We start from the raw sequence: 25,651 nt of genomic DNA on the forward strand, positions 1-25,651 counted from the left end.
GTACTTGAATGAGTCAGACGTCACGAACAGACGAACAGACACATCACCATGAATACCAGCAAGCTCTGACACACCATCTCGATTGAACTCCAATGGTTCATTTCATTGACTGACTCAATTGCCCACTTCCCCCCTGAATACACCAAACACAACTATGCAGATGCAGCAGCAGCATTCTTCGCCACAGCCTCCTTGAGCATATCATCAGTAGCATACCGCCCAATGAGTTCCCCCTTCAACTTCTCATGCCCCTCCCTGTCCTGCTTCCCAATCATCTCCGCGTCGTTCGCTGTCAGCGGGTGCGAGTCTGTCAGCTCGCTCAGCACAGACACAAACATGGCATTCTCCTCGTTGGCGCCGACCCCCCACGACCTGTACTCGTCGTCCTCCTGCAGGCCGCGCATGATGAGCACCGTCCGCTCGAAGCCCACCGCCGCGGGCTCAAACGTCACCGTCACGGCGGCGCCGCCCTCGCCGGCGAGGAAGTAGTGCGCCGTGGACTGCGGGATGGCGGCGCTCTCGCCGACGGGGAGGTTCGCCTCCCGCATGGCGTCGGCGTCCTTGACGCCCTCGGGCGCGGCGAAGATGGTGAGGGAGCCCGAGTGCAGGTGGAAGGTCTCGGTGAAGGTCTTGTGGTAGTGGGGGAATGTGGTCGAGCCGGGGCCGAGCTCGGAGGCGATGACGGAGCGCTTGCCGCCGTTGAGGAGGCCCGATTCGACGAGGGTGGGAACCTTGTCGGGCATGATGGCTGATGAGGTGCGAGAGGGTTGATGGAAAATTAGCGACGTGGTTAATACCTGGTAGGACGGTAGGGCGACTGTTGCCTGTGGGTATCACTGAGTTGACAGTAGTTGAGATTGAATGAGACTGAACACGAGCGGAAGAATGTGGCAACAGGGTCTTTCATATATAGTCAAATCTTGTTAAGACAGAAATGAAAGCTCAGTTCTGATTTGACCTTTTCTCGTCGCGATATATTCAAGGCTGGTCTATATTCTGACCTGTCCTATAATGATGAACTACTTGTCAGACCATTTGTTCCTAGCTCCATGGCGTCGCGAAATACTAAACAGGCTGTGAGGTGCTTGTCTAGTATCACCAATCACTCACACAAGTAGTAGATGTTCATGCATTCGAGCTATTAAAAACGTTTTGGATTCCATTCTGTTCATGGGCTGGACAGGAATCTGCGGACCTTTGCAATTACTGGTTTGGAATATTGACTCCCAAAAATGTCCGGAATAGGAACTCTCAACCGATGCAGGTTCAGCTCATATAGGTATGTAAGCAGCAAGTCATCACGACGGAGACTTTAGGACGAGCCATTGGGCATGAATGTGTCTAACCGCGCGGTGAATACTAAATTAAGCAACCATTAGAAACTCAATTGGCCGTAACTCCTCATGAGGCTGGAATCCTTGGCCTGAACTTTTGGTCTCAGTGGCGTTATATCGTCTTACACCCCGCAACCTTCAACGTATAGTGTTGCTTACATCACGAAGTAACATGGAGCAGACGCTTGATTTCGTGCTACTCACGATGCGATTTAGCACAGTAGGCACTACACACGACGATATAATACGCAGGAGTGTATCGAACTCTCGTATAGGGTTCAGAATGTATATGAATTCCCATCACTTCAGCTCACTCACATCTAAGCGTTCCCAACATACTTGACCCCCCACCAACCACCGTCTGCATCAAAGGCGCTCCCCCACTCGCGGTAAAAGTACACTCCCGTGTTGATTTTCTCTTCCTTGCCCTCGTCCACCAGCTTTGTCCTCACCTCATTAGGATCCTCCAAGCTGCTGGCATCTCCCACCGTAAAGTTGTATTGCACTTCGCCATCTCCATCCCCCAAACCAAATCGAACCAGCACATTTTGACCGGCTGCCAGGACCTTTGCTGTGGAAGACCTATTTGAAGGTACCAAGCGGACAGACGTATCAGCGGTCGATAGATAGGATATAGTGAGACCTGTATCGACGAGAACGTTGGATGATCGACAGTCACCGCCGTCGATGCTCACGCAGCCCGAGGCATTCTTCCAATCGCGGGGGTCATCCGAGAAGTCTATCTGCTTCTCCAGCTTCGTCCATCGGTAGCCCCGTGTGTTCTCCTCGGTCAAACCCACCACTACGCCGTCCTTCCGCAAGCTGTATCCGGCCCTGTAGTTCTTCGACGAAGACACATCCACGCCGTTGATGCTCTTGATGTTGATCAGCGCATTCTTGTCCGGCGTTCCGTGGAGCTGTCCGTCGGCTTCGCGACCGAAGCCAATTCCCCACCATTGGGTGCCTCGGGGATGAGAATCGTAGCTGCTCGTGTGGTCTTCGGGACAGTATGCCTCCCATTCAGCCTGGTACCCCGAGCATTTGAGCGTCTCGTTGACGACCAGCACTGGAATCTCTGCCGTGACGTTGACTGATTCGCCCGAGGGGCTGGCAAACTCGAGCGTGAACGGGATCCACGAGCCGCGGTAGAGTTTTGTTGACGACGAAAGGTACTGGTAGCCGGGTTCATACTGCGCCAGCGTGGCGTTGGTGATGTTGAGATCCAGTGCATCTAGAAGCAAGCCATTCGAGCCGGTATCGAGAACTGGCGCTATGGGGGCTTTGAACGAAACATTGGCGAAGGACGCGCTTGCGGGCGGATGCAGGTAGATTGAAAGGCTGGGAGCATAGTTGGGCCACGTATATGGAGGATCGAAATGGACTATGGGGAGGGTCGCAGTGAGGCTGTACTGGGACAGATCAGGGGCGCTGCTCGAGGCCGTGACGGAGCTGCTGAGCGTGGCCTGGGCAACGGTGAAAGCAAAGAGTCGCAGCATCATTCACAAGGAATGGGGATGCTTTTGTGTATGTTGGGTCATCAAATGATAGCTTAACAACGAATTTGCGTCATTGCTTTCCAGTGAGGAATTGGTTGAAAGATGTTGGAGACGAGGTGGAACTGAAAGGGGACATGGCGTCTAAGCTGACATGGCACGGAGTTTATAGCAATGACGGACTCACTCTTGTCGAAATGCACATCACACCGCTAGTCAGCAACTTGAATGATTAATATACTATTAGTGGCGAGTTTGTTCTAGATGAGATTGAACAAGTGGCGGCATCATCTGCTGGATGTTTATCACACAAAGGGTCGGTAGGGTGATACAGGGAAGTCCTTTGCTGCTCTCCACGGTAGTGCATCGCCCTTTTTCTACCTGCCTCATACTAAGTACCTTATTAAGAGGCTTCTGGTCTTGGCAACTCTGTGACTTACGACATATTCGTCTCGTAGTCCTGGGCAACAGTTGACTTGGAGTCGCCCAGATCGTTCTTGCTTCGATGTGTCAAGACACATGCAATTTCATACTTGATATAACCGAATGGAAAATAACAAACCCTTCACCATACAAACTTGCTCTTGTTTCTTATCCCGGAGTCTCGTTGAGAATACCAACAAGACGCGCCAGTCTGAAAGCAATTTGCTCGCAGCATATTTATCTCTTTGCTTCCAGACTTGCCGGCAGAGGAGGCTATCGACTGTCTGTCTTCCACCACGATCCTCGCAAGCTGTCAGCGACTCTCTGCTCATCACCTTCCATCCTCTACTCCCGGTCTGCAGCTGAAGACCATGCATATTGGCGGAACCTGGTTTGGCCTGCCATGGGAGATCCGACAATCGATCTTAGTGGTGATTGCACGTGTAAAACACCCTGGCTGGGCCTCGCTCGCATCCGTTTGCACAGAATGGCGGTCGGTGATTGAGACGGAAAACCTGCGACAGATCACTCTGGGGAACGACGACATACATCATTTGCCACGAATGATCACACAGGATAGACGAGATCGTGTGCAACACATCCGTCTGAACATAAGCCTCCTCCTCTACGACTGCAGTCTGTGCCAAGAGCACGAAGACCTAATAGATGTTGGTCTCAACACGGGTCTCGTAATCGCTTCTATTTACAGGGTTCTACGGGTCCTCAGCTCTTGGCCCTCGCGGCCGGCGGGCAAAGGAATCAAGCTGGAGCTCAACGCGTATTCCGACAGCGACTACATGCATTGGTATAAGCATTACTACTACGGAGCCCCTATGGAAAGGTTGAAATTTCCCGTTGGTCCGCACGACCCTGAGCATGGCTGGACCGACGGCCACCGGACTGAGACCCCGTTACCGAGTTATATATGGCGAGTCTTCTCGATGGTGCGAAATACCGGCGGGTAGGAATCGCCGCCTGCTCCGATCGTCACCAGCTTCGTGATACGCCGTTCGTTCCGGCGCTGTATCATCCCTTCGGTCATGACCAAGCTGTTGGCGAATATGCCCTGCTTAGAAGAGTTTATATATGAGCCATGGCGAACCTGGTATTATGCATTTTTGGTGATATTCGAGATGAACTCAGGTGCGTTGATGACTCTTGGTTCCTTTCAACCGCGAACGGCCCTGCCAGTTGCAATGAAACCGGCCCCTGTCTATCCTTGCGCATACTGCTTGAGGCTAACATACATTTATAGACCTACAGCTGGACATTGACGCTCCCCAAACAAGCATACGAAGGCTAGTCATTTTCGAAAACATCAATGGTGAGCTATCCGACGCGTTGAACGAAATACCCGGCTATAGCGGCTTTGAAGAGGTAGTGATGCCCATCATCACTGAGGCATTTGCTTGGTTAAGCGTTGCGTACGAAGTTATCTGGGTGTGGCTTTTGTTTGACGCCAAGGTCTTTTTCTCGTACTGCTTCGAAGCCTACAACTGGCCGCAATTACGATCCCTGTGTCTGACATCCCCGACCTTGAACTCGGGATCCCCCGCGGAAGCAGCTGCTCTAATGCGTGAAGCGGCAAGGATTGCGATGAGAATGCCCGTGCTGGATACATTGGTGCTGTGGAATGGCGAGGAGCAGGGACAGGCGTGTGCTTTCGTGTATCGGAAGTCGAACGAGGGACCCTCCATTACTTGGCGAGGCACTTGGGATATCGGTCTGTACCTCACTTCCGAGGTTGTCGACGCGTGGAAAGCTGTCGTCTCGCAGACCGGTTGGCAGGATCTTTCCGTGTGCTTTGAGCGGGTGGAGGAGAGGATTTGCTACATGGGAGATGCCATCTACTACTTGCGATTGCCGTGCCAGGTGATTGAGCCTCAATCGTTGTGGGAGATGCGGAGGGAGGAGAGGACGATTGTTCCTTCGTCGTTGACCGAGGTTGAATGAGATGTGGTCTCAAAATAATGGCTTTCTCTGTCTTTTTGGCTGAGGCAGCGGTTCTTTGTTGGGCTGTTTTGCGGAATGTGATCACTCTTTGGGTGGATTGGGATGATATGCCCGTTCTAGAGAGACACGGTTGGAGTCTGGCTCAGTCTTGCTACCGATGCTGCTTTCAGCATTCATTATGATAGAGGGATGAATCATGGCTATGATAAGTTTATCGAAAATTGTTCTTTCTTGCGGCAAACTTGACTGCAAAACTCTTCTTCATGGTATCTTCACAACGCCTAAGAGAACCAGATACCCAAAACTTCCATAGTCAAACAAAAAGCAATACCTTGTTCAACTTTCCCAAGTTCAACCACGGCGGTTCTCTATCATCCGCATAGCAGCATGGCTACGATCGCCCCAGAGTCGCTCCTTGAAGCTCGACAGCTCGGGAAGATCGACGTCGACGTGTCTCTGCGCCAATGTGCAACTGCATGTGATCGCGCAGGAACTCGTCTTCCTCGAGGTCCGCTTCGTCCGGGGCGAAGAGGCCAAAGTGGAGGAGTGCCTTGTGCAAAATCTACTTCTTTCTTGGCTTGTCGGTCGGCAGCCTCGATGGGACCTAGGGCTGGCATGCTCCGAGTGATGTTCGGATGGGTGTTGCTCGGTCAGCCTCCGCTCAAGCTCCGGATCTTTCTCAAAAAGCCTCATCTCGTAGCCTGTTGAGCTCTTCGAGTTGGCTTCTCATGGGTTTGAGATACGTTGTCTGGATTTCATTGACCAGCTTGACCACATCATTCATCCGGTAGCGATGCATCAATCGAGCAGGATTGCCAACGTAGTCGTCAAAGGCGCTTCTCAGCCTCCAATAAGTTTGCCCAATTGTCTGTAGGGTCTCAATCGCATCTTTGTCTGACGCAACGTTTTGCGGTTGATGCGCCCATTTCTCAAGGATATGGAAGCGCTCGTCAAAAGTCCGGTCGAGCTGAGATTTCTCCAAGCAAATCTGCTCGATATGCGCGGACAAGTTTGGCGATTCGCATGCCTCGGAGCTACAAATAGTTGCTCTGTGCTCTAGCAGCCATGATTTGTGAACAATGATCCAAGTCTCGAAAAGACTGGTGTTCGGGTTGAAGCAGTTCGTCATAGCAGTTATTGAGCGTCTTCCGCAGGCCATTGTAGTGCTTCACCCAGTGCTTTGCTGCATATAGAAAGAATGCTGTTGACGAAGGTTCCCGACATGTGTCCAGATACTTTGTAATTTGCGTATCGTCCAGGAACCGACTCGTGCAATGGCTTTCGTCTCGTTCAACCATCCTCAGGTTCGCCACACAGATTTGGAGCAGGGTGAGGTTTGCATGCTCCATTTGTATGGGCCTCCAAAGCTTAGTAGTCCTTGCCTCTCCTGGCCTCTCATTTGGCCCAGAGGTTGCCTTGGTCAAGAAAGAGCGTGCAGTCTGATGGACAAAGTAGACCTTGCCACGCCTTATTCTGGCAAAGTGACCACATAGCTGGCGGATATGGCTGCCGAAAGGCTTATGAAGCTGCTGTTCAAGCGTCTGAAGAGATTGGGTTCTGGGCCGAGGCTGAGGGCTTAGATCATGCCATTGCTGCTCAAGTCTGGCGCCTTGTACTTTTTTAGCTTTCTGCTGCCGTGGAACATGCGCTTCTGTCGTATCGGGATCATCCCCGTCCACTTCCACCGCCGCGCACATTTCGTCCACAGTCATTGGCCTGACCGCTGCCAGGAGGATTGTCAGAAGCTTCCGTGTCTTTTCGGGGTTGACGCTGCACGTCTCTTTCGGGAGGTGGCAATAGACGTCGTAGATCGTCGTTGATTGAAACAGCTTCTCCAATTTTGACTCAGAGATGCCATCTATTACTGAATCCTCAACAGCCTTCATGACGAGGGATACCCAGAGGAAAGTGTAATCTGCGCCTTCGACCAGCTTTCTCTCGCAGGCGGTTCATAGTGGCCTCTGGGAGCGTAGGGTCGGATGCGAGCTGGTCAATCTTCCATTGAACGAACCGGTGGATATCTTCGTTCAGCGCATCGCACTCGTTTTCTCCCACAAGCCTAAGCATATTGCTGGAGCCGGGACGAGGCGGCGGCGTGCCGGAAAAGAGCCCCAAGGCATGCTGCATCCGGTTCGTTGGGCGGCTCAGAATGATCATCTTCAACTTGGTTGTTGTTGGCTGCTTTATGAGGCTGGCGACTGAGTCTATCAACTTTCCAAGGGACGGCTTCTCACATTGGTCCAGCCCGTCTAAGATCCAGAGAACTTCTTTTCGCTCGATATCGTAAAGACTGTTGACGAGAACCGTCCATAAAGTCGAGAAGCTGTTGAAGACATGGCTTGGAGCACTGATAAATCTTGTCACCGCATGCTTGAGAAGACGATTTGCGAAGAGTAGAGCTGGTGTAGGAGCGCTGAGACAGCAGCAGATGCATTATTTCGTCCTGCCACACCATCCATGAAGAAGAAGTAGGCGAGGCTCTTGGCTGTGTCCTTATCGCAGCGGTTCTGGAAATAGTTGACGAGAAATTTGGCCATGACAGACTTTCCGCAGCCTGCGTTCATCGTGATCCAAAGCAGAGATGAGTCGGGGTAGGACCGCCATTGTTTCCATGTCTCGTGTGAGAGAATCCATTCGCATGTTTGTGGAACCGGGTCGTCAATCTGATCGAGATGGCTCATGTATTCCGAGTTCAGTTGCCGCATACAGCTTCTTTCTCTGGCAGTAAATGCTATGGTGGGAAAGAGAGTTAGGACCGAGTCACCTGGTCGTCGCAAGTCAAAACTCACGAGCGACATCGTCCTCCGCTGCGCCAATAATGTCGAGTATTTCGGAGATGACCACTTCGTATCTTGGATCGTCTCGCGACTTGAATTTGCAAATACTGGAGTGATCCGACGGCGATGCGATGTCAAGCTCGTTGCTCCATCCTAGCCTAGCAGAGTCCTTGTCTACAATCTAGAAAATGAAAATGAGACGTGAATTGGTGACTAAAGGGATAAGGTTGTGGATGAAACAACCTACACAGCGAGTATGGCGCGGCATGCGTTCTGTTTCATAAAAACTTCGTATCTTGAGAGATGCTCCGCGATAGGCAAACGAGTCCGAGATGCGCTTCAGCATCTCCGAGTCCACTTTCAGATCCTTGATGAGCTTCGTGTTACACTTGAAGCCAAGACTTGCTGCTCGAATAAGTCGCGGTCCGATGCTGTCCCAATAGCCGAGGTTTGATCCCCTATGAGGCGTTGCCATGAATACGACACCCCGTATCCTTTCGAGCATTGGCCCATAGAAACTATCTTGCTCATGGCCCCTGACTACAAGCTGCCATTGTTCAGAACGCGTCTCTCAAATGATGCGGAGTGACTTAAAGGACGCACCTGTTTGAACACTAAACCACCGAGGTCGTGACAGATGAAGACCAGAGGCCGCTGTTGCTCGGCGCTTGTCCTCCTTTTGGCTCGCAGCGCAGCGAGCAGCGTTGAGGCAAAGTCGCGGATATCAGCATTGCTGCGACTAAAGTAGGTAATCGAATTGTAGCCATAGCTGAGGATTCTGGCGTTTGGGATGTCCTTGGAAAGACAAGACGGGTCGCTCAGCCAGTTGAACCCCGTCTGTTCATCGGTCCATGTGTTTTCGTGGTGTCCGTTGAGCCCGTGAATAGCGATGATGTCGACGGCATCGCTCCGATCGGACGGCTGGCTGATGAGCTCTATTAACCCGTGGATGCGCTCTTGGACAGGTTGTGCGGATGACGCAGTGACCTGCGGAAGAGGATTCTGAGACCGCAAATCATCCTGGGTGGCCTTTTTTGTGCGTTGCACGGTAGAGAGCGGGTTTCCGTTTGCGCCAATTGACTTCATCTTCATGTTGTCGTCGCTCCCTTTGCCTGGGAAGTTGGGGGAGAACCGCTTCAAGAAGCGGTGCATGACTGGCTGATGAGTTCAACCCTCTCCCACGTGTATCCAACTCACAAGTAGACAAGTATGGTTATACAAAAGGTGATGGTAATGGAATAATATTATAAAGAAAGGAAACAAGAATAGAGTAGAAGATTCCCAAGTTTTGCGTTGTGAGGGTACGAGAGGCACTGCCACGGATATCCGCAGGCAGCAACACCAACTCTATCCAAAAGCCTCATTCTCGGGTACTGTGATAATTACTGGTCGCATAATGGTCGTGTTGGACGGTGAGGCGATGCCTCCATTGGCTTGGATCCTGGCGCGAAAGGCATGGTTGCATGAAGAGGCCGCATATTTATGGAGAGGCGACCAACGGCCAGGCCTCACCTTCACCTAAACACAAACCCTGTATGAGGCATTTGGCTTGACTTACAAGCATATGAGGGTAGATGCCGCTGATACCAATTGTTTTGTAGAGAAACAATGTTCATCACAGTGATATAATCTCAAGCGATAAAATTCGGGTTCATAAGTCAATGGCGGTATATACCGTCAGAAGGAACAGGTAATCAGAAATGTACGATGAGCGTGTCAGAGCATCGAAGTGATGCTCTCCAGTATACACAGCGTTGAGCTCCTTCAGTTTCTTCGAATGTTCCTTCGGTTGCTCGTATCTCTTGATTCTCCAAGATCAGTAAAGATAGCTAACAAAATCCGGGAATGATGACAGAGAATGGACGAACAATGATGCATGATGAAGAAGAGAATGAAAGGAAGTAGTAGTATTACTGGAGAGCGTAGCAGACACAGGGCGTTTATACACGGCTGCTGACCCTGGTCCATCCCCACTAAGGCGGCAACAAGCAAGCCGTCAGCGGGACGATGGCTGCGAGAGTGTCTTGATATACACCTAAGTAACTCGGACTTTATGATTCTAACTCGGCCCGTATGAGATCATGGGCTAGAAGTCGAGTCTGCCATTTTCGTCCATTGAGCTTCTATGATGGACGGGAGGCACATGTGTTGTTCCAGCTTAGCACATTGACCGGGGCATACAAAGCTCGCCTGGTAGCGGACAAGCGGAGTTTGCTTGAAATCCAGGACTAGCAATTGGAGCATTTCTTCGCTATTGTTGTCATCCTGCGCCTTCAACCTGCCGTCATGATACGATTCCGTGGACTAACAAGGCTACATGATGCGTCATGAACAAAGGGGCGTAGCCAAAGAGGAAACAGCTTGTGGTCTTGCATATACCATAACCGCTCGAATAGGAAACTCTCATTATAAAACAGACAGAATACCATTCATGATCTTCACCTCTCCCGTTCTGCCTAAATATATAGCCTTTGCTCCGCTATAAGCGAGCCCATGACAAGAATGCTCATGGCGAGATCGTATTGATCCGATGATACTCTATGTTGCACCGCAAGTGCAGCCAAAATTCCGAAAAGGCGAGCTTTTGGTCAGGTAGGTTTAGCTTTTTGCGCGAGATATAAGAATGAGCTCAGCATCACCAACTGGACACGGCAGATGCAATCTGCATCGTGCATTTCACAGTATCACCACTGCTGGCCCGCTGAATCATCATGCGAACCATTGTCCTTCCGTCTCTAGCCCTTGCTCTGCTTTCCCAGAGAGCCAGGGCTGACACCACGCTTTCCATCGATCCAACCTCCAACTGGGGTACCTGGGAAGGCTGGGGTGTATCGCTCGCGTGGTGGGCAAAAGCCTTTGGCAACCGAGATGATCTGGCCAGTGTCTTCTTCAGCAGAAACAACCAAGCCGTCAATGGCCAAACTCTGCCCGGCTTGGGCTTCAACATTGTTCGATACAACGCTGGCGCATGTAGCAACAACAGCTACGATGGTTCCACCATGGTAGTCTCACCAAACATCAAACCCTCCCGACAGATGGACGGCTTCTGGCTCGACTGGGCCAGCTCCGATCCTTCTTCATCGAGCTGGAACTGGAATGTCGATGCGAATCAGCGAGCAATGCTCCAGAAGGCCAAAGCGAACGGTGCCAACATCTTTGAGCTCTTCTCCAACTCCCCCATGTGGTGGATGTGCAATAACCACAATCCGTCGGGGAGCGGCTCGAGCGACAACCTCCAGTCGTGGAACTATCAGAATCACGCTGTTTATCTGGCCGATATTGCTCAGCATGCTCAACAGAGCTGGGGGATCCAGTTCCAATCAGTCGAGGCATTCAATGAGCCGTCTTCCAGCTGGTGGACAGCTGACGGTACGCAAGAAGGTTGCCATTTCGATGTGTCGACCATGGCTACGGTGATTGGTTATCTGAACACAGAGCTGTCGTCGCGTGGCTTGTCGTCGTTTGTGGCATCGTCCGACGAGAACACTTACGACTTGGCTATTTCTACTTGGAACGGCTTCAACAGTTCTACACGGAACATTGTGAAGCGTATCAATGTCCATGGCTACCAGGACGGTGGTGGAAGGCGTGACACTCTCTATAGCCTCGCCAGCCAGGCCGGGAAGCGGCTTTGGAACAGCGAATACGGTGACTCGGATGCCAGTGGAAAATCCATGTACCAAAACCTGCTCCTCGACTTCACTTGGCTCCATCCCACTGCTTGGGTCTACTGGCAGGCCATTGACGGCGCTGGCTGGGGGCTCATCGTGGGTGACAATGACCACTTGACGCTCTCGTCGGCAAGCACCAAGTACTTTGTCCTTGCGCAACTCACCCGCCACATCAGACAGGGAATGCAGATCTTGACGACGCCTGATGCCAATACCGCCGTTGCCTACGACGCTGGTTCTCAGAAGCTTGTCATTGTCACCGCAAACTGGGGCAGTGCCCAGACCATCACCTTTGACCTTACTCGTGCCAGGACTGCGGGCAGCAATGGCGCAACAGTGCCACGATGGAGCACCCAGACCGGCGGGGGAGACCAGTACAGAAGCTACACAGATACAAAGATCAACAACGGAAAGTTTTCTGCGTCTTTTTCGAGTGGACAAGTGCAGACCTTTGAGGTCAGTGGCGTTGTGTTGCAATGATGAGAGTGGGCAGTGTGATTTTACGTGGAGTTGAAAGTTGTGCATAGTGGCATCCCAAGAGCTTTATACTACATGCCCGTAGCCTGGGCAATATTAGCAACCAATGCTGAGAGGCAACAAGTTTTGTATGCAGAACCGTGTATATAGATGCATTTTTGTGGCATCCTAGCCCGCGAGCGCACATGTTGATATACTAGCTACTTGTTATGGAGCAGTAATGTTATTATCATTAGGTTTTGTATTCTTATTTACAATTGGTCTGCAGAAGGGTGCTCTTACCTCCTAGATAGGAGAACGACTCTAGAGTGACTGATACTTTGACATGCAGGGGAAAACGAGCAAGATCCCTTGGCTAATGTAACCGGCGAAGCTGTGTAAGACAACTTGAAAGTTACGTGTAGCTTCCACCTTCACCAGCACTCGAATATTGCGCTTAAAGCTTGGATGAATAGACATCAAGCATTACATTCGCCACGAGATATCTCATTATTCGGAACGAAAATGATGTAAAGCATGGCTGCATCATATTCAACCTGGAGTCCTGGGAGCCAAGATGGGGTTGAAGATGGAAATCGCAAAGGTATATAGGGCTACAATTCTCATCAGTCATCATGCAGCAATCTGAGCTCCACAGCCCAGAATTCGCTGTCAAATGCCCTTATGGCTCAGGGGTAGAGCGTCGCACTCGTAATGCGAAGGTCCATAGTTCAAATCTGTGTGAGGGCATATTTTTTGCTTCTTTTTTGCACTCTCATGTTACTCTTTTGCTTCTATCGACTTTACTGCCAATCTCGATGATTCCGTAATCTTCAGACTGATCACATGTCTTTTTGTTTGCTTTCTCCCACATACTAATTGCCTTTCCGTAAGATTGTAGGTTTCAGCAACGCATTGTTTGTAAGGTTTTGTAGCTCTCCTCCATACCTAATCGCTGAACGCAGGTGTTACTATCCTCCGCATCGCCCCACCTATCAATGCCGCCTTGAAATATTTTGAACCCGACGTCCATCAGACTTGGTCCTCATTCTGCAGTAGTGAGGCTCAGTGTAACTCAAACCAAGCTCGCGGTTTTGCGGGCTGAAGTACACGATGCTCGTCGGAATCTGTGGCAGTACGCGCTTTGTACAACGATCAATGCTTCAAGCAAGCACAGCAACTAACCGGGCATCCAGGCATCTGCTCAGGCAAGAAGACGGTGGCGCAGTATCTGGTTGAGCATCACGGCTTCAAGCACCTGTACCTGCAGACTCCCCCTGCGTCAGTCTCAGACCAGCAGCAGCCCGCGGACAAGACATCATCTCCCTCTTCATCATCCGACGGCAGCAGCAATGCAACCTCTTCCAATGCCCTCGCGGCGAGCAATGGCAGCACCTCCTCCTCCTCTCATGTCTTTGCCACGGCCGAGGAGCTGCTGGACTTCGTCACCCGGCGATGGCGCAGCCGCTTTGTGACGACGGACATCCCCACGGAAAAGGTGCTGGACGTCTTCATCCGGCGACCCTTCTTCCTGCTCATCTCCATCGACGCTCCGCTCACCGTGCGCTGGCGGCGCTTCCAGCAGCGCTCCAACCAGCCCTCGCAAGCCGGCATCAGCCTCGAGGACTTTGTCGCGCAGAACGACGTGCACCTCTACGACCCCACCACGGGCCTGCAGCCGCTCATCTCGCGGGCCACCGTCAGGCTGCTCAACACGTCCTCCTCCCTAGCCCATCTCTACGCAACGCTGGGCAAGCTCGACATCCCCAACCCGGACCGCATGCGGCCCGGCTGGGACACGTACTTCATGGCGCTGGCGTCTCTGGCCTCTCAGCGGTCCAACTGCATGAAGCGCCGGGTCGGCTGCGTCCTGGTCGGGCGAGAGCGGCGCGTCATCAGCACCGGATACAACGGCACGCCGCGCGGGCTGCGGAACTGCGCCGACGGCGGCTGTCCCCGTTGCAACGAGGGCAACAGCTCCGGCGTCGGGCTGGCCACGTGCCTGTGCATCCACGCAGAGGAGAATGCGCTCCTCGAGGCCGGGCGGGAGCGCATCAGGGAGGGCTCCGTGCTGTACTGCGATACGTGTCCGTGCTTGACGTGCAGTATTAAGATCTGTCAGGTCGGCATCGCGGAGGTGGTGTATGCTCATGGGTATAGCATGGATACCGAGGCGGCAGAGGTGTTTCGCCAGGCGGGCGTCAAGTTACGCCAGTTCATTCCGGTGAGTGAAGAATTGCATCTTTAGCTTGTGATAGTTACTGACATGGGAGACAGCCTCCGAACGGGTTGATTCACCTGGAGAAGATGGAGTTGTATTAAACGCATAATATATATAGGTGGTAACTGGCGAGTATAGTAGATAATCATATAAGTTATTAGAAGCTGGGAGTCGCATGATGAACCGGAGCTCTGCCCGCAAGATACTGACACGCACAAGAATTAATGGCATAGTCATCCCCATCTTGTGCGGAGCGTTTGTCCGCATCATTGAAGTACTTGGTGTGTAGTCAAACGTCATATACTCCTATACAGTTGACAGGATACGGTTTGCTGTAGGACAATCAGGAGACACCAGTTCCGGATATCTCAGCATGGTGCGAAGCGCCAGTTGACGAATCATGAGAGACAGCATCACGACATCAGTGGTTAAATCTAGGGAGAAAACATCTCTTTATCTATTCACGTCAATAATTATGCCGCGTATTTCGTAAAGTCTTCCTTATCAGAGCCAAATGCGAATTTCTGTCACCTGCTGTAGGGTAGGCCGTGCTTGGGCTTGTCCAGCTCCTGTTCGAACTGGGACTGACATCAAACCCTTACAGCAACTACTTTGCAGTTAGGGTACCCATCACTTACAAGACATATCGAATAAAGAAAGATCCGTAGCTTTGTGTAGTACCTTTGAAAATGAGGGTTCGTTTTTTTACCACGTCCGAATGCTTTGCGCCCAACAGCCTTGGCCGCCACAGAGTTGAGAGTACGCCCATTGTGAGACCAAGAGATGTCGCCAGTCTCACTTTTGCACAAGAGTGGCCCGTCCTTCTAGTAGGTGGCTTCCACCAAGCATGGCATGATTCCAAGTGTTTACTCGAATACTACTAGATATATCGCCTGAAAAGTTTTCACAGAGGGAAGGGAGAGGTATTCGCACGAATCCAGAACACCGCGATGGTGAGACCTCGCCCTTGGTGAGCCAACAGTTGAAGTGGCGTACATGCACTTACACTCACACTTTTCCCTTGAGCGCAATCGGGCTGGAAATGAAATGTGCCGTTATGTACAGACCAACTGACCGGGCCCGGAATGGCGACCCGAGCAAGCGAAATGAGCATTGAGGCTTATCAAGGGGAGGGCCTTTTCCCTTACAAAACATAGACTTGGAAGGAGTACTTTGCACAGGCAGTGACGGAGGCATGTTTGTTGGTGGGCTGGAAGGTAGCCTGACTCGTGACACCAACTCTAGCCTCAGTCGTGGGACTTCTGCGAAAGCACGAGAAATGCGAAAATAGGGGTCCCGTTTGTATGGGCGGGGAGCTGTGGGCTGTGTTGTCCGGTTGACAGCGCCCGAGGCAAGATGCTGCTATCAAAACAAAACAGTGGCGACAGGTCCCGCATGCTTCTCGAGTGGCCAAAGTAAACAATGACGCCGTTTTGTTTTGGTCGATGAGCGAGGTGGCAATGGTTTGCTCGTTAGTGAGTCGACAGAGGAGGCTGGGTTTGCAGAGAGAGACATACATCGGCAGAGGAGACAAAAGTGAACGACACGCACACAGAGAGGGTCGGCGTTTGTCTCTTGCATGGCGGCTGAGTCGGCGGAACATTGACCTCCATTCTTCATGCTTGCAGCACTTTGCACACCGGCGTGCCACCTGCATGTGGCCTGAACCCTGACGGCTGGGGGACGAGCAGTGGCAAAGGCGATCAAAAGTTTCAAAAGCTTGAAAAGCAAGCAAAGAAGCAAGACGAGAAGGCTGAAACAGATATGCAGGGAGGACCAGAGATGGGCGGGATGTATCCAAGCAAAGTGGGTGGCAGAAAACACCGCCGCCCATCACCTACAATTTTATATGATAGACCGGCGGTGTTTTTTGCAACCCGCATGCCAAGTACTCTCCAAGCCATCGTAAGGTGCCATCGATCCATGTCACCTTGATCAACGATCCGCCCACGGTTGAGGCGCCGTTCCTGCGTCCGCCAGCGATCACTCTGGGTGTCTTCCTGGGCCGTGATGGTGCGTCAGATGCGGCTGTTGGAAACACGGAATTGTGCCCGGGCGCTTGTTTCACGGGCGCCTTGACCGATGCAACGCCAAACATCAGGGAGGAATGTATGTACGAGTAGTGCGGCAACTTGATACTGCCAATGCGTACATGGCCTGAGGCGGTGCTGCTCCGTGACTGTGTTGGGTGGTGGACGGGTTGAACTGTGCGCCGTACGCGTGTATGGAGGTTTAGGGTGTTGAGAGACTGAAGTGTCCGTGACGAAAGCTGTGTAAGAGGCGAGGTGGGGATTGAGCAGAAGCCGTGGGATGCCAGAAATGCAATGTCTTGCCCGTTGCAATGGAAGGCAGGATATATCGTATGACTGCTGATGGGATGCCGTGGCCCTAGCGAGTGAGAAGCTCGGTTGAATTATGCTGAAGATACGTATTCGCTCGATATCTACAGCATCCTTTCAGTTATTCTCTTGAAAGGGCCCCGAAAGTTGAAGATCTGCTGGGTGCAGCGATGCATCTCGTGGCCCGGATCTGCAGGGCTCGACCTGGACATGGGTTGATGGGTTTGATGGGGCCCAAATTCTGCCGGGCGGACAACAGGGGCCGTGGCCAAATGGGCCCCACCACGGCTGGCTGAAGAACGCGTTCCGCGTGTCGCGCTAGACCGCCTTGGGTAAGATGATAAACAATGCAGGAGCTCAGTCGCGCCTTTTGCGCCTCCCGCACCACTAAACACTCTGGGAACTGGGAAAGTACGAAGTACCGCCAACGTCGACGTAAGGCAGGAGGGCCCAGCCAGCTCTTGCCAGCTCTAACCCGTCACCGTCGAGCAACTTCCATGTGCTCGTACTCGCACTCGCCCTCCCTTCAGGCTCCGTCAGCGCCTTCGCCTTCGACTTGGACCTCCGCATACCATCCAGCCCCCGACCTGGATTTTCACTCCCTCCCTGCGTCGTGCCTTTGTTTTACTCTGTCTCGCAATTGAGTCACTGCCGTGCCGAAACCCAACGCCGCTCACTGAGGGGAACTGCCGCTGCGCTCCCAAAGCCAGTCTCGAACCGCTACCCGAGTCGCCGCACACAATACAGTACCTTACAGAGCAGGACAGACGACGATACTAGGAGCGAGCGACCGACGACTGAACAAGGGGTGGCGCCTGAGAGGCATCCGGGGCGACAGAATTGGCCCTGCGGAACATTGGCCTTGCGATCCTCCCAAGCCGACTATTGATCGACGCAGGCGCATCCGCCATCGTTATATCTACACGTCAACCGATTTCAAGCACAGGCGGGCGACATCTGCGATCCTGCGCCGGGCACCTGCGCATCGTGAGCACCATTTTTCTCTTCTGTCTGCGTTTCCTGCCTCTTCGTTCCGTCGGCAACGCCATGTTGTGGCTGCCTCTGGCCAACATCAGCCATTGCTCCGTGTTCTGAGCCGTCGACCTGCCTGTTGGACTGCTGGCATCGTTGGGCCTTCTTTTGACTCTCGGCCCCGCCTGCTTGCCGCCGATCGAAGAGCATGCTGTAGTGGCCGTACTGGATAAGACGCTCTTTTGGTATCCTGCACTGCGACCCGCTCGTTGAGCATCTTCACGGCTTGTCTCTCGTTTACTTCTTAAACACCAGGCATAGCCCTCCCCAGGACATCTCCATCTTTGTGTGCTGTTTCTCTATACTTCGACCTCTGCTGCGGTTCACACAACGCAAGCCATCTTGACCGGATTTTCGTTTCCCAAGCATTTCAGACCTCGTTCCCTCACGGGGTCCAATTTATTGTTTGTCTTTTGCGCATATTATATCTTGGCGTGATGCACGCATATTCCTGGCCATCTTAGAGACACCGCCAAACCGACAAGATCATCTACAAGCGCACTTTATACATCGCCCGTTACGAGGAGACCTGCTAATCCGAAACTACGCTCCGCATCAGACGCATTCAGTACCATCGACATTCCCCGTCCTATTTCTTTGGGCCACGCCTTTCTTATAACCCTAGGAAGGACAACCAGCGAGCATTGTTTTGCACTGCGTTCATTCCAGTGCCATGTCCTTCTCCAACGGCGGCGGTGGTGGCACTCTGGCACTGCCCTCGCCCACCCACGTCCATCATATGGACCCGACCACGGTGCGCAATCTTCGAAGGTCCATGTCACGATCGCCCTCCAAACTCCTTCCACGAACAAGCTCTCAAGGTTCAGATAGGGCACGACAGGGCTCACATTCTCCGTGCCGACGGATCATTACCACACCACTCCAACAACGCCCAGTGCTGAGGCCTCCGCAATCGGCTCCGCCAGCTGTCAGCTCGACGGTTTCTTCCAGTGCCCCGTCCCTGTCACCTGCGCAAACACCCCTTCGGCCAGGTGTCAAACTTTCGCTCCGAGCTGGCTCTACTAAAAGCTCGAAAATCACAACTCCTTCACGAATCACCCGGACACGAGCGTCCTCAAAGAGCCCGTTGAAGCGGGCCTTGAGCGCCACGCCTGATTCGGGAAACTCGAACTCCTCGCAGTCGCCAACTTATCCTCCACGGGGCCCTAGGTTCTTCGACCAGGAAAACAACAACGGCATTAACGACACTCCCAGCCGCTCTGTTCCGCGAAAGGCCATCGAAAGATCGACTCGACATAGTGTGCAATCTGACCTTGCGCAGGCCCCTCAGTTTTCGTTTCTGAAGACACTGGATTCCATCAGCGACTCTTCCATGCTTCCCACGGCAGGTGCCCTCAAGCGCAGCGACGCAACGATGAACTTGGACAAGTCGAACCATGGCAGCCCGGTCGCCAAGCGACGAAGCCTGCACGGCATTGTGAGCTCTGTGCAGGCGGAAGATGTGAACGTCTTCGGCTCGGGCGCGTCGCCGCCGAGCGCCTTCGATATACACGAAGACGCATTTGCTGAGTACGAGCTCTCTGGCATTTCGGGGGCTGCTCTACGGGATGCCCTAGCGTCCCATACTTCTACATCCAGCATTCCGAAACGGTCCTCGTCTCTCCGGCGGTCAACGTTGCAGCAACGCTACGGTGAAAAGACTTCATGGGGGAAACGGTCTGGTGAGCGACAGCTTTCGCAGCTTGGCGGTGAATTTTCGACGCCTGTCAGGCACCGCCCGCGTCTCTCTACTGACTCATTCGTGCCCCCGTCAGCGGTTCGAGAGAATCCCTTTGCGCCCAGCGCGGCCGTTTCCACCGCGGAGAACAAGAATCACCAGCCTCACCCGCTGTCCAAGACGCTGACCACCTCCACATCTGGCAACAGTTTGACTGAGGAGCAGTCGCTCTATGCGCCAGCAAAGGTTGCGCAACGGCCGCATCCATTTTCCAGGTCCCTGCCCCCGGGGGCCAGTCGACCCACCGCTCGATCTTTCATCGAGCAGAGGGCTGCCATCGCAACGCCAAACCAATCGCACCAGCTTTGGGTCGGCGCATTCAGCTCCACCGGCCTCGTTTCCAAGGTCAACCGAAACCCGGAGGAGGAAGCTGAGAAGAAGATGGCGCCCCCTGATACGCCGTGCAAAAAGCACATCAACCCGTTCGCAACCTTCCCACCGCCCACAGGCAGTTCTGGGAAGAAGAGGGGAAGCACTCGCTACTCGTTCGGCGGCATTCCTTCCACCCCCTTCCAAACCTCCGTCCTGGCTCGTGCCCCCGATACCGTTGCCAACCCTTCCAAAGGTCTGTCCATTTTCCAACGCAGCAGCGCTATGGCCTCCCGCCGTGGAAGCATTCTCAGCGTTGATGGCGACGACCGGAAATTGTTCGCCGATAGTCTTGACCTCGCAACCTCCGCCGAAGGCGAAGAAGCCCCCCCAACCCCGACCAAGAATCTTTTGACGCCAAGCTTCAGCGGCCTGAGCAGCCTTAGTGAAAGTTCTCAGGAGAGCCCAAGTGCCAATCGAACCTTTGCGCTCTCCTCGTCAACGGTCAAGGCAACACCATCACGACCAATCAGCTGTAAGTCGATCCCGGAGGAGTCCGCCGTTCCAAGGAGCCAAGTCGAAGGAGCAGAGTTGCTGGCCGATCGATCTACTCCCATGGACTGCGAAGCATCTTCAACCGACCCTCTTTCCTTATCTTCTTTTGGACGGGCAAGGTCCCAGAGGGGGCTCAGTGCGCCCCCGCCGCTCCAAGCTGAGCCTCCAACAACTTCGACGACGCCGCAATCTAGTCGCGCATCTTTCAAGTCAACCCGAGCCAGAGTATGTACTAAGATGATGTTTGTTGAATCAGCGAGCCCTGCCGATGGAAGACGCACCCCTCAGACCCCCCAGGACAGCCTCTTACCACTAGATGCCAGCCGTTTGTCCATCTCCCGCACTGGGGAGGGTCGGGGAGACACAACCATGCCGCCACCGGTTACGCCCACCACGTCCCGAGATTTCCGATCATCCATGAGTATCTTTGTCACGCCGGTCAATGGTCGCTCCAGCAACGTGGACGTGGACGCCAGCCTCCATTCCAAGTTTGACAAGGTTGAGCAGATTGGCAAGGGCGAGTTTTCCACGGTCTACCGTGTCACCAAGCAGGATCACCAGAATGCCTCTGTATCTTCTTTCACTCCAACTGATAGCCCCAGGAAGAGTCCTGCCGAGAGCCAGGTCTCCAAGAGCCAGGTCTTTGCCGTCAAGAAGAGCAAGCAGCCGTATCATGGCCCCAAGGACAGGGATGCAAAGCTGCGCGAAGCTCGAATCCTACGGGCCCTGGCACATTCTGAGCATGTCGTGCAATATATCGACGATTGGGAGCATAACTTTCATCTCTATATACAGACCGAGTTTTGTGAAGAGGGAACCCTGGATAAGTTTTTGGCCAACATCGGACAGATTGGTCGATTGGATGATTTCCGCATCTATAAGATCTTGCAAGATCTTTGCTTGGTAAGTTGACGTGGCCTTCTTTCGAGATCTCGGCCCAGCTGCTAACATCACCTCCAGGGACTGAAGGAAATTCATGACGCTGGATTCATGCATCTGGACATGAAACCAGCCAACATCTTTGTTACCTTCGAAGGAGTCCTCAAGATTGGCGATTTTGGGTTGGCGCAGGCCGTTTCTGAAGACGTGCATCTGGACATTGAGGGCGACCGTGAATACATGGCGCCAGAAATGTTGGAAGGCAAAGCCGACCAGTCTGCCGACATCTTTTCTCTGGGTCTCATGACTCTGGAAATCGCAGCCAATGTGGTGCTTCCCGACAACGGGCCTACATGGGTTGCTCTGAGATCTGGTGATCTTTCCGAGGTGCCGAGCCTCACCTGGACGCCGTCAAGCGATGTCCAGCGAGATGCACTTGGTAATCCGACCGAGTCCGCGATGAGCGATGATCTCCGGGCCGAGAGAACACGCAGCCCTGGCAACTTGTTTGGCTCTTTTAAGCGATCGGAACTTCACCAGCCTCCTGAATTTATGGTTGAGGCCTTCCACCCCAGCTCCCTCGATTCCATCGTTCGCTGGATGACGCAGCAGGAGCCTGAAGATCGACCGCGCGTCGAGGAGATCCTGGCCCTGGAAGGCATGCAGTGGGTGGCAGAGCACCGCAATGCGCCCGCCACTGTCTACGAAGGCAACTGGGGCCCCTCGGAGCTGTTTCCCATCTCCATCGCTCATGACACCAGCGATCTCGACATGATGGATGTGTAAGGAGATACTCCTCCTTTTTGAAAGAGATTTTGACATGCTCTGTACTCTTTTAGAGGCCACTGCTTCAGAAGAACAACGCGGCTGGATATATCCCCAAAAGAACATAGGATGCCTATGCTGAGCATGCCGATTACTTTTGCCCTTGTACCGGGATATGTACGAGTGGATACAATGGGCCGTCGTTTGAATTTCCAAAGCCTCTGGCTTTGCATATAGCGGTTTCTTCTTTCTTTTGTTATACGGCCACTGGCCCATGACGCCATGACGGATATGAACGATCTCAACCTTCGTTTTTATACATCTCGACAGGTATCACGACTTTGGGTTGGCGAAATGGTTCTATACTTGCACCAGCTCCACGTTCTTGCATCACCGCTTCGAGCAAGCTGACCGAGAGGCTCATTCATCACCCCTTCACCCTCTCTCCTGATGGTATTGAAGCGCTTGGCTTCGGGCGGCTAAGTGTATTTAGATGGAGTGACGCTGAGTGGGGATTCTGATGAATCGCCAAACCTCAGCTGCCTCAATCAGCCGGCACAATCAGCACGCTGAAGCTGCACTTTGCGAGAGGAGACTGCGTGTATCGGCTATACTTGAGATGGAATAGGCATAGCATTGACGCGCGGCCGGATTGTGGCCTGCCTTTGGAGTTTTTGGTGATCACAACTACGGTTTGTTTTGTGATCAAAGGATCGTCTAAGACGAGGACCACAGGGGTTCCTCAAGGTATAGAATAGGGAAGAAGTTGCTTCTTTTCTTTTTCCATTTCTTTTTTTCTTTCCTTTTGCAATCGATGTACGAATAAATATCGGCGAACAAGGAGATGCAAATGGAATGGACAGCTGAACTGCGGCGTTGGGATGGACGGTTTGGAATTGGAATTGGGAGGGTTCTTGAGGGCGATGGATTCCCCGGAATTGCGGGGAGGCAAATCCGCCAGTCATGACTGTCACGACGAAATGCAATGAATATGATATGATATCCTTAGAGATTTGACCGTTTCCGCGTGCAGAAGCTTGTTTGTGATGATGTCGACGCCTCTCCGTATCATACGGATCGGATCGCCTTACGGGTACATAAGCCTGACCCCGCATTAGCGCGTCGTAATCGGGTGCGAACCACGGAGCGAGAAGCCGAGTTCTGGAGGTCTATATAGTATCATCCATCTTTTGATACAATGACTCACGTGGATTGCGGATAGATGAACGCTGTATAGGCATCTTGACACGTGATATCCTGATATCATCACTCCCTTTTCACATACTCTTCTTTTTCCACCTCCTTTTACTCAATCACCGCCAGAATACGGATACCACAGGCAAGCATACCTTATAAGCGGCCATGGTGACCGCCACTTTGCGAGACGGCCAATCCGGGCTGCCGACTCCCAAAAGCACGCGGTCCTTCTGGCATCGCGACCCGTCATACGTCCTCCTGGGCCGCCGTTCGACGCCAGACCTGCCCGCGACGGCAGACGTGGTCGTCGTGGGCAGCGGGATGACGGGGGCGTTTGCGGCGCGGGAACTCGTTGCCGGGGGCCGGTCGGTGGTGATGCTGGAGGCGAGGGAGGCTTGTTGGGGGGCTACGGGGAGGGTGAGTCTTTCTTTTCCAATTCCATCATCATCTGGCCCCAATGAGCTTTGTGACATTGAATGTTTCGTTTGGTAACTTTTCCGGAAGTGGGAATGTTGTGTGTGTGTGCTAATCAGGGGAGAGATTCGTAGAATGGAGGACACTGTCAGCCCATGATTTACTCGAAGAAGGCGCATATTGCGCGCTTCGAGCTTGCTACGTATCGTTTCCTGGAGGACATTGTGACCAAGTTTGGTGTGGCGTGTGATTGGAAGCGGGTTGGTGGTGTTCATGGACTGCTTACTGATGAGCTGGTCGAGCTTGTTGCAAAGAGGATCGAGATTATTGATAAGCACCATCCTGACCTCGCAGGCCTGGCGACGTTGTACACTGATCCCGAGGACCTGAAGAGGCTGAGGGTGCCGAATGCGAAGGGGGCGGTGCTGCAGCCGTACGCGGCCAAGTGCTGGCCGTATAAGCTCGTTGCCTGGGTGCTGGAGGCGCTGTTTACCAAGGAGGCTCCGGAGGTGTTTAACCTGCAGACTTCGACGCCGGTAACGCATTTGCAGAAGATGGAGACGGGATCGTCGTGGGTCGTGCATACGCCGAGGGGGCAGGTCGTTGCCAAAGAAGTGCTCCTTGCGACGAATGCATATACGAGCCACCTGTTGCCGAAGATGACGGGGCTGATTGTTCCTGTTCGGGGCCAGGTTTCTGCGCTGGAGCCGCCGGATGGGAGTGTTGCACTGGAGCACAGCCATGTGTGGATCGCGGACGAGAGTGACGACTACTTGATTCAGAGGGACGACCCGCTGGAGATGATCATCGTCGGGGGGGAGAGGCTGAGTGTTCCCGGAGGAGGGGAGGGGGTGTGGCAGGACGATGAGATTGACGAGGTTGTTGCGGAGCGGTTGAAGCGGTGTCTCCATCCTGCGCTGAAGCTGCGGCCCGAAGGGGAGGACGAGGAGGAAGAGCTCCGGGCGAGGTGGCAGTGGACGGGGATCATGGGGTACTCGGTCGACGGTTGCCCGTTCGTGGGGAGGGTGCCGGAGGAGCTTGGGGGAGGTGATGGGCTGTGGGTTTGCGCTGGGTACACGGGGCACGGGATGCCGGTTGCGGCGAGGTGCGCGGTGGCGGTCTCGCAGATGATGCTGGGAGGAGGAGGCGGCGGCGGCGGCGGTGGTGCTGGTGGTTCTATAGAGGTGCCGGAGGAGTTTCTGGTGAGTGCTGAGAGGGCGGAGAAGGCGAGGGGGAGGGAGTTGGTGAAGAGCTGCTTGGAGGAGTTTAGGATGGGGATGGAGGAGTTGGTCCAGGGGGGGTTGTAGGGCTGAGGGGTTGATGCTAATGACGTTTGTATTGTCTTTGCTTGGCTAGGTTCTAGATTGTTTACGGCTGTCATGATGTTGTCCTTACCTGTGTTGCTATAGATGTTACAACCCCAACCGCGGCCTATAACCCGTCTTGGTCTAACAGAGTTGCTTCCGTTGTCCACAACATACGCCGCGGTACGAGCTGATTGATGGAAAAAGAATCCCGTCATGAAAGCAACTCGACAGCAGAAACCTCGTAACCCGGTTCTTCGGCTTCGTTGCCCTATACCTATGCATGCAGTCACTTCGTATTCACTTAGTTGAACCTCCCAACTTGAACTGGTTTCCCCCGTTTTGCGTGCTCCAGCGCAACATCGTATACTTCCCAAAGGGGCAATCGCCGAAGGGCAGTCACATTTGTCTTCCCCCTTTGAAACCAAACACGTTCTCTTGGGCGGATCTTGCTGACGAAGAAGGATTGGAGGACTTGTTGCAGAAGTCAACACACGTCACTTTGAAGGGGAAAATAGTATTAGACATTTTTCTGTCTTTTGTCTGTTGGCTTCTGTGGCGCAGCTTGGCTCAAGCGGGAATGGTTAACAACTAAGATGCTAAAGAATTGGATCTGGTAAAGAGTTGCCTCAAATTGATCCTTTATGAGAGGAGGAAGCTTACGGCATAACGTTAACCATGAGGCTAAAATAGGTAGCACCGGGTTTTTCAGGCAGCGGAGCCAGGGGCTGAAGAGGAAGCGGCACGATGATTATAAGATGAGCTGGCGGTCCACTTGCTGGGACTATTAT

The 25,651-nt window shown here is 53.1% G+C and overlaps 9 protein-coding genes and 1 non-coding gene across 10 annotated transcripts; 7 read left to right on the forward strand and 3 right to left on the reverse strand.

The window, feature by feature from the left end:
• Nucleotides 1-152: 152 nt before the first annotated feature.
• On the reverse strand, nucleotides 153-743 carry BBK36DRAFT_1156879 (hypothetical protein; the record flags this gene model as incomplete). The annotated part of the gene is made up of 1 exon (XM_024893965.1): nucleotides 153-743. The coding sequence occupies one exon, from the start codon at nucleotides 741-743 to the stop codon at nucleotides 153-155; it is 591 nt and encodes a 196-aa protein (XP_024751946.1).
• Nucleotides 744-1,654: 911 nt separating this feature from the next.
• Nucleotides 1,655-2,830, reverse strand: BBK36DRAFT_17664 (hypothetical protein; the record flags this gene model as incomplete). Its single annotated transcript, XM_024897845.1, has 1 exon — nucleotides 1,655-2,830. One exon carries the CDS (start codon nucleotides 2,828-2,830, stop codon nucleotides 1,655-1,657), a length of 1,176 nt encoding a protein of 391 aa, XP_024751947.1.
• A 791-nt stretch (nucleotides 2,831-3,621) lies between these two features.
• On the forward strand, nucleotides 3,622-5,203 carry BBK36DRAFT_1166529 (hypothetical protein; the record flags this gene model as incomplete). Its single annotated transcript, XM_024894929.1, has 3 exons — nucleotides 3,622-4,108; nucleotides 4,216-4,287; nucleotides 4,506-5,203. 3 exons carry the CDS (start codon nucleotides 3,622-3,624, stop codon nucleotides 5,201-5,203), a joined length of 1,257 nt encoding a protein of 418 aa, XP_024751948.1.
• Nucleotides 5,204-7,952: 2,749 nt separating this feature from the next.
• Nucleotides 7,953-9,132, reverse strand: BBK36DRAFT_1166530 (hypothetical protein; the record flags this gene model as incomplete). Its single annotated transcript, XM_024894930.1, has 4 exons — nucleotides 7,953-7,967; nucleotides 8,000-8,161; nucleotides 8,228-8,520; nucleotides 8,616-9,132. 4 exons carry the CDS (start codon nucleotides 9,130-9,132, stop codon nucleotides 7,953-7,955), a joined length of 987 nt encoding a protein of 328 aa, XP_024751949.1.
• Nucleotides 9,133-10,691: 1,559 nt separating this feature from the next.
• BBK36DRAFT_1113379 (glycoside hydrolase family 30 protein) lies at nucleotides 10,692-12,131 on the forward strand (the record flags this gene model as incomplete). The annotated part of the gene is made up of 1 exon (XM_024889905.1): nucleotides 10,692-12,131. One exon carries the CDS (start codon nucleotides 10,692-10,694, stop codon nucleotides 12,129-12,131), a length of 1,440 nt encoding a protein of 479 aa, XP_024751950.1.
• A 654-nt stretch (nucleotides 12,132-12,785) lies between these two features.
• BBK36DRAFT_t42 lies at nucleotides 12,786-12,857 on the forward strand. Its single transcript has one exon. It is a non-coding gene; the product is annotated as a tRNA-Thr (tRNA).
• A 363-nt stretch (nucleotides 12,858-13,220) lies between these two features.
• Nucleotides 13,221-14,355, forward strand: BBK36DRAFT_1166532 (hypothetical protein; the record flags this gene model as incomplete). Its single annotated transcript, XM_024894931.1, has 2 exons — nucleotides 13,221-13,242; nucleotides 13,304-14,355. 2 exons carry the CDS (start codon nucleotides 13,221-13,223, stop codon nucleotides 14,353-14,355), a joined length of 1,074 nt encoding a protein of 357 aa, XP_024751951.1.
• A 1,329-nt stretch (nucleotides 14,356-15,684) lies between these two features.
• On the forward strand, nucleotides 15,685-16,886 carry BBK36DRAFT_1138734 (hypothetical protein; the record flags this gene model as incomplete). Its single annotated transcript, XM_024893261.1, has 4 exons — nucleotides 15,685-15,743; nucleotides 15,957-16,134; nucleotides 16,185-16,437; nucleotides 16,753-16,886. 4 exons carry the CDS (start codon nucleotides 15,685-15,687, stop codon nucleotides 16,884-16,886), a joined length of 624 nt encoding a protein of 207 aa, XP_024751952.1.
• A 1,486-nt stretch (nucleotides 16,887-18,372) lies between these two features.
• BBK36DRAFT_1166534 (protein kinase) lies at nucleotides 18,373-21,966 on the forward strand (the record flags this gene model as incomplete). The annotated part of the gene is made up of 3 exons (XM_024894932.1): nucleotides 18,373-20,281; nucleotides 20,558-21,204; nucleotides 21,262-21,966. The coding sequence occupies 3 exons, from the start codon at nucleotides 18,373-18,375 to the stop codon at nucleotides 21,964-21,966; spliced, it is 3,261 nt and encodes a 1,086-aa protein (XP_024751953.1).
• Nucleotides 21,967-23,307: 1,341 nt separating this feature from the next.
• BBK36DRAFT_49234 (DAO-domain-containing protein) lies at nucleotides 23,308-24,863 on the forward strand (the record flags this gene model as incomplete). The annotated part of the gene is made up of 2 exons (XM_024898148.1): nucleotides 23,308-23,559; nucleotides 23,691-24,863. 2 exons carry the CDS (start codon nucleotides 23,308-23,310, stop codon nucleotides 24,861-24,863), a joined length of 1,425 nt encoding a protein of 474 aa, XP_024751954.1.
• Between the last annotated feature and the right edge of the window lie 788 nt (nucleotides 24,864-25,651).

The sequence above is a fragment of the Trichoderma citrinoviride genome, assembly GCF_003025115.1.
Source record: "Trichoderma citrinoviride strain TUCIM 6016 unplaced genomic scaffold BBK36scaffold_3, whole genome shotgun sequence".
Taxonomy (NCBI): domain Eukaryota; kingdom Fungi; phylum Ascomycota; class Sordariomycetes; order Hypocreales; family Hypocreaceae; genus Trichoderma; species Trichoderma citrinoviride.